This window comes from Salmo salar, chromosome 06 (assembly GCF_965601325.2).
Source record: "Salmo salar chromosome 06, fSalSal1, whole genome shotgun sequence".
Lineage (NCBI taxonomy): Eukaryota > Metazoa > Chordata > Actinopteri > Salmoniformes > Salmonidae > Salmo > Salmo salar.
The window spans coordinates 42,550,830-42,558,417 of record NC_138296.1 but is presented as its reverse complement, the minus strand read 5'-3'; the positions used below and the strand labels follow the sequence as shown (position 1 = coordinate 42,558,417).

Below are 7,588 nucleotides of genomic sequence, written 5' to 3'. Positions count from 1 at the left end.
TGGTGGAGATGGTGTTCTTGGGGTCATAGGCAGCATTCCTCCTCCTCTAAACACGGCGAGTTGAGTTGATGCCAAAGAGCTCCATTTTGGTCTCATCTGACCACAACACTTTCACCAGTTGTCCTCTGAATCATTCAGATGTTCATTGGCAAACTTCAGACCGGCATGTATATGTATTCTTCAGCAGGGGGACCTTGCGGGCGCTGCAGGATTTCAGTCCTTCACGGCGTAATGTGTTACCAATTGTTTTCTTGGTGACTATGATCCCAGCTGCCTTGAGATCATTGACAAGATCCTCCCGTGTAGTTCTGGGCTGATTCCTCACCGTTCTCATGATCATTGCAACTCCACGAGGTGAGATCTTGCATGGAGCCCCAGGCCGAGGGAGATTAACCGTTCTTTTGTGTTTCTTCCATTTGCGAATAATCGCACCAAATGTTGTCACCTTCTCACCAAGCTGCTTGGCGATGGTCTTGTAGCCCATTCCAGCCTTGTGTAGGTCTACAATCTTGTCCCTGACATCCTTGGAGAGCTCTTTGGTCTTGGCTATGGTGGAGAGTTTGGAATCTGATTGATTGATTGATTGCTTCTGTGGACAGGTGTCTTTTATACAGGTAACAAGCTGCGGTTAGGAGCACTCCCTTTTAGAGTGTGCTCCTAATCTCAGCTCGTTACCTGTATGAAAGTCACCTGGGAGCCAGAAATCTTTCTGATTGAGAGGGGGTCAAATACTTATTGCCCTCATTAAAATGGAAATCAATTTATAACATTTTTGACATGCGTTTTTCTCGATATTTTTGTTGTTATTCTGTCTCTCACTGTTCAAATAAACCTAACATTAAAATTATAGACTGATCATTTCTTTGTCAGTGGGCAAACATAGAAAATCAGCAGGGGATCAATACTTTTTTCCCCCAGTGTACTTTGCAACTACTTAGCATATTAGCTAACCCTTCCCCTAACTCTAACCCTAACCTTAACCCTTTTAGTTAACTCTAACCTTAACCCTTTTAGCTAACCCTAACCTTAACCCTTTAACCTAACTTCTAACCATAACCCTAACCTTAACCCTAACACCTAACTCCTAGCCCAGCAAACGTTAGCGTTAGCCATCTAGTTAATGTTAGCAACAATAAATTAGAATTCGCAACATATCATACGTTTTTCCAATTCGTAACATATTGTACGAATTGCAATTTGTAACATATCATACAAAATGGATGATGGAAATCCCTAAATTAATGCATACCATACTGTCACGTATACTCCCTCTCCGGCGCTCGAGGTCACCAGGCTGCTCATTATTACGCACAACTATCATCATTGTTACGCGCACTAGCGCCTCATCAGACTCATCTGGACTCCATCACCTGCCTGATTACCTTCCCAATATATGTCACTATATATGCCTGATTACCTTCCCTATATATGTCAACTTCCCTATAAATTTCACTCTTTTGCCTAGGTGTTATTGTTTCTGTTCCACTGTTCATGGCTGTACGCTACCTGTGTGTTTTGGTCTATGTTCATTTAGTTATTAAATACACTCCTTGAACTTGCTTCCCAACGTGCTCGTTACAGAATAACGCCTCACCAAAGGGAAGCATCAGGGAGTGTTTTTATTTTTTTTGTTAGTGTAAGTGACTGGCTCATCAGGCTCCCGCGCTTCAGCCTAGCTCGTCAGGCTCCCGCGCTTCAGCCTAGCTCGTCAGGCTCCCGCGCCTCAGCCTGGCTCGTCAGGCTCCCGCGCCTCAGCCTGGCTCGTCAGGCTCCCGCGCCTCAGCCTGGCTCGTCAGGCTCCCGCGCCTCAGCCTGGCTCGTCAGGCTCCCGCGCCTCAGCCTGGCTCGTCAGGCTCCCGCACCTCAGCCTGGCTCGTCAGGCTCCCGCGCCTCAGCTGGCTCGTCAGGCTCCCGCGCCTCAGCAGAAGTGACCGGCCCGTTCCTGGTCCCCTGGTCAACGTCCTGAGGCTGGAGCCACGCATCAGGGAGGGGATACTGTCAGGTATACTCCCTCTCCGGCAATCGAGGTCACCAGGCTGCTCATTATTATGCATACCTGTCACCATCGTTACGCCCACCAATGCCTCATCAGACTCACCTGGACTCCATCACCTGCCTGATTACCTTCCCTATATATGTCACTCCTTTGGTTCTTTCCCTAGGTGTTACTGTTCCAGTGTTCATGTCTGTACGCTACCCGTGTTTCTGCTTTTGTTCTATGTTCATTTAGTTATTAAATACACTCCCTGAACTTGGTTCCTGACTCCCAGCGTACACGTTACACATACGAAATTTAACATACAGTATCATATTCCAAATGAAGTGTGTCGGATTTATATACAGAATAATATGAAATGCTGTGAGAGGGGGTTGTGTGAATCTACGTCACACCTTGGAATGGAGATTGGAGATCCAACACAGCAGGGCTAGACTAATTCTGTTCTTGAAAACCAGACCAAACGTTGTAGGCTATAAAGTAGGCAAACATCTTAATTGTTGAGGGGATTTTAAAAAATGGCTCTGTCATGTAGCAACAGCTAATCATTAATATGCATCAACAGCAAGCAGAGCTACTACACCCCCAATATTTGCCACATCCATATGGTCTACAAGGTGACAGCTGCTCCTTCAGTCAGGAAGAGATGAGTGAAGAGAGGGGCCTGCCTATGTTAGTCAAATGAAAGGGAACGTAGTCCCGGTGACAAAAAATGCAAGCTTTGCAAATTTTTTCAGGTGGAAGCGATGCAGTGAGACTCCCCTGAAGTCTGCCAGTGCAGCGCCAGAATGATGCACAAAGAGTCATCTCTGTGAACATGACACAAAATGTCAAATAGACCAGGCTCAGCGGAATTGTTATGTGCTCTCCTGAGGGACGCTCAGACTGAGGACGAAGATAACATGAAAAGAGAGTTCTTCGTGGAGGTTTAACCTTATCAAGCACCCCTCAGTCGAGTGTCCTTGAGTCCCGCTACCTGGGGTTTCACTTTCAGATAGCAGGCCTTAGCAGAAAAAAAACACCTTGTTGTTTGAAAGGGAGAGGGTCCAACTCTGATGTAAATAAATAAAAACATAGGGTACAAAGGTGTATGGTGTGAGATTATCAGCATGGCTACCAAATTCTCCAAGTAGAAGTATTTCATCAAAGTTCACTAAGAATAAGAAATCAGAAAGGTCACACACAGACAGGGTTGGTTGTTAGTCTACAATTTCCATTTCAGGTTTATCTTTCTTTTTGTCTGTTTAAGACAGTCTTAGAAAGTTAGCTGGATAACTTTATATGCGATGTTGTCATATTTGATGACAGACCTTGACAAGAAGGATGGTTCCCTCCCTTGTGTTATGTAGCCTACACAACTGCACGAATGCGCAAGGTGCACAAGACCTAGATTAAACACTATATATGCAAATGTAGGTGGACACCCCTTCAAATTAGTGGATTTGACTATTTCAGCCACACCCATTGATGACAGGTGTATAAGCAATCTCCATAGACAAACATTGGCAGTGGAATGTCCTTACTGAAGTGCTCATTGACTTTCAACGTGGCACCGTCATAGGATGCCACCTTTCCAACAAGTCAGTTCATCAAATTTCTGCCTTGCTAGAGCTGCCATTGTCAAGAACAAGATCACAGAACTGGAGCGGGACCACCGAGTATGCTTGTAAAAACGATCTGTCCTCGGTTGCAACACTGACTACCGAGTTCCAAACTGCCTCTGGAAGCAAGATCAGCACAAGAGCTGTTCATGAACTGGGTTTCCATGGCCGAGCAGCCGCACACAAGCCTAAGATCACCATGCGCAATGCCAAGTATCTGGAATAATGAATCATGATTCATCATCTGGCAGTCTGATGGACGAATCTTGTTTTGGCGGATGGCAGGAGAACGCTACCTGCCCCAATCCATAGTGCCAAATGTAAAGTTGGATGGAGAAGGAATAACGGTCTTGGGCTGTTTTTCATGGTTCAGGCTGTGCTGCTGGACACTCCTGATATCCATCCAAATCCGACGCATTGTGAAAACTGAGTGCAAGTAGGTCTATGTCCGGCTTATTTTATGAAACATTTATAACAATGGCCACATCCCAACGGTACAACAGATTTTGCTATCAACTCAATGAATCAAATCAGACTCACCAAAATTAAAAACTCAGTTTTAGTTTCTTCTCCTTTATTTTGCAGTGACGTAGGCCTAGGATGTGGTCCAAACACTTAAAAGACACACCCTCGTCCACTTAACCTCCCTCGCCTTATGCCCTTGGGGGAATCCCTGTCGCCATCGTGGAGGGCAGTCCAAATTATTAGCCAAACAAGGGAAGTTTGCAACGTAAGCCTCACAGCCCTCGTTTTTAAGTCGGCTTTGCGAGTGTACAATTATATTCACTCCGTGGCCTAAAACTCCCCATAATTCAATTTGCGACGATTGTACATCCGCTAAGAAAAGTCTGCGAAAACTTAAAAACAACCTCAATTGAGAAGTCAACATACAAGTGTAAGTAAAAACAAATGCAAATAAGTTTGAAAATGTGCTACTAGTGCACATGATGGCACAAACACGTCTTGTAAATACTAAATATGTTTTTGTTTGGTTATCTTTTGGAAATTGTAGAAATAAAACATTTTCCTTCTTCAGAAGTTCCAGCTAGGCAGGCTAACGTTAGTTAGCTAATTAATTTGCTAGCTATCAAACAGTAGGCGTATATATTAATAATTATATATTTAATATAAGTACACATGCACTCATAGTTGACTGTAGCGCATATAAAGCACCTACAAGCTACCGGTGGCTGAAAACACAATCATCACGGGATGAACAAGTGACGAATTTCTGACCAAGGGTGGTCCATTTGAAAATCATTCCTTCCTCCATCACCCCTTGCCCTGCAAGTGTTAACTCAAATCAAATCAAATCAAATTGTATTTGTCACATACACATGGTTAGCAGGTGTTAATGCAAGTGTAGCGAAATGCTTGTGCTTCTAGTTCCGACCATGCAGTAATATCTAACAAGTAATATAACCTAACAATTCACAACAACTACTTTATACACACAAGTGTAAAGGAATGAATACGAATATGTACATAAAAATATATATGAGTGATGGCCGAACGGCATAGGCAAGATGCAGTAGATGGTATAGGGTACAGTATATACATATGAGATGAGTAATGTAGGGTATGAAAACATACAAAGCGGCATTGTCATGATACATCATCAGAAGTGTCCACTTAATTTGAGAGTTGAGGGAATAGGGTGTCTTTTAAGTGTTTGGACCGCACCCTAGGCTACTTTTCCTTTCCCCACCACAAGAGGAGCATTTGAGATTACCTTCTAAACATTGTGGCAGAGTGTAGTGCGGCCTAAACCGAAAACAATATGCTATGCTGGTTTAATATAAATACGCCTACTTTAACACACAAAATGAACGATTTTTCAAACTTTCAGTGGGAAAACAGGTAAACCCACAGCTGCAGCTGCTTCTCTATAGTATTTCCCACCCTTTGAATACAGGTAATTATCATTGTTTCCACTCCTTGTACTCCGTGTCATATGCCAGACTGGCCTTTCAGTAATTTCAACTTTCAATATGCAGTTTGACAATGTGGAAACAGACTGATACCCAGACTAGAATTCATACTCCGAAGATGGAATATGCCATTGCCATACCTTTAGTTTAGACACATCCAAAATCAGTTTTTATCACAATCATGATTGTGTTTACAAATGTAAAAACCAATGCACACAGGCTCAATATGGCTGATCTCAGATCTGCCCTTAGAAGCGACAGGACCTGTAGCGTGATTTCATTCTTCAGTGGCAGTGCGCATGTGCGAAATTTAGAGAGGGACGCTTGAGAAACTGAAGCTGCAGACGATATCTATGCTTATAATTAACAGCCTTCAATAAAGGTTAGTATTGAAGTTCACGGCAAACGGATCCCAAGAGGCACACGGTGTGAAATATTTCACCACTATTTAGAAAATCTATAGGTATCTGACTTTTTTAACGAACAACGGTAGCAATAGCAGAATCCTGTCGATGTTTCAGTGCGGCCGCGGCCTCGGCATATCCTAGATCTGCTTGCCGATATGAAATGCCACAGCAGCGGGGCGAAACTTTGGCTCTTCAGCCTGCATTAGCCCAATAGATGTCTGAGATTCTGGTTGTTGTAATAGAGAGCTTGGTCAAAATTGTCGAATTAAAGCTTGGTCAAAATGTTCTTGCACTTTCATTAGCGATATATGCTTGAGAATACTCTTTGAAAATTATGTTTATTTTGCAATAGAATAATCATGTGGCGTAATGTTTACTTTTCTCAATGTGTTGCTTACATGTCTTTTTTTTTGTTTCAGGACAGAAAGAAAACCATGTCAACTCAGCCTCTCATCAGATCAAAGCAGACCGAGAAATCAATCAATGGAATATCCACACAGGTTGTTTGCACAGAATTCAGTAACTACATATTTATAGTTCTCACACAGTATGGAAAGATTGGCACTTTAGTATCAATCACACCTGACTCCAGATCAGGTGATATCAGCACTGCCATGTTCACCACCAAAGTATTGCTGGGAAAAGAAGAGGTAAGCAGCTAGACACCACTGGAATTTTTCTTAATATTAGTAGCATTGTATTACCGTAATTGACTACTATGAGTATGAGTATGGCTGGCTACACTGTTCCTCACACACGGTCTTGTTTTATTTCTCTCTGCAGGCTTTGACACATGTCTGTGCCAAAAACTTGGCAACATTTGTGTCACAAGAGGCAGGCAACAGGCCTGTTCTACTGGGTTTGGCACTCAAGGACAGTTCCATAGAAGCAATAAAGGCCATGAAAGATGTCATCAAAAGTTGTCAAGTCTGGTAACTACTGGTACAGGGAACGAGCAACAGAATAGCTTACCTGGAAAGACAATTTAAGAATTTAATTTAACACGTTTTTTCCTCAATGTTTTCCCATCCTTTAAAAATGTATTTTGTTATCTGTTGTTACTTCTAAGCATGATGTGGTAATAAATGCCATATAAATGGGAAGGTTATGTATTATAAATGCCTATGGAATTTTGGGGATTGAGTGGGAGCCAATGGCCACAAACTGATTCTGTTTGAGACAACCATCTCGATTTTAAAGCCACACTCTAAATACTGTTAGTGCACAACTAACACAAATATAAATAAAGGAGCGAATGCATCTCATTCCCATGAAATTCACATGCAAAATAGCATTTGATTGCTATGATATAAAAGTTTGGGGTCACTTAGAAATGTCCTTCTTTTTGAGAGAAAAAAAAAGTGTCCATTAAAATAACATAAAATTAATCAGAAATACAGTATAGATATTGTTAATGTTGTAAATTACTATTGTAGCTGGAGATGGCAGATTTTTTATGGCATACAGAGGCCCATTATCAGCAACCATCACTCCTGTGTTCCAATGGCACGTTGTGTTAGCTATTCCAAGTTTATCATTTTAAAAGGCTAATTGATCATTAGAAAACCATTTTGCAATTATGTTAGCACAGCTGAAAACTGTTGTCAAAGACGCAATAAAACTGACCTTCTTTAGGCTTGTTGAGTATCTGTA

At 42.2% G+C, this 7,588-nt stretch overlaps 1 protein-coding gene across 2 annotated transcripts; it reads left to right on the top strand.

The window, feature by feature from the left end:
- Positions 1 to 5,815: 5,815 nt before the first annotated feature.
- LOC106607335 (proteasome assembly chaperone 3) lies at positions 5,816 to 7,588 on the top strand. Of its 2 annotated transcripts, none has more exons than XM_014204199.3 (3): positions 5,816 to 5,910; positions 6,355 to 6,585; positions 6,719 to 7,588. In XM_014204199.3, exons 2-3 carry the CDS (start codon positions 6,370 to 6,372, stop codon positions 6,869 to 6,871), a joined length of 369 nt encoding a protein of 122 aa, XP_014059674.1. In that variant the 5' UTR covers positions 5,816 to 5,910; positions 6,355 to 6,369; the 3' UTR covers positions 6,872 to 7,588. The 2 variants fall into 2 exon arrangements, with proteins under 2 accessions (XP_014059674.1, XP_082832735.1); XM_082976609.1 differs by having other exon boundaries at positions 5,838 to 5,954.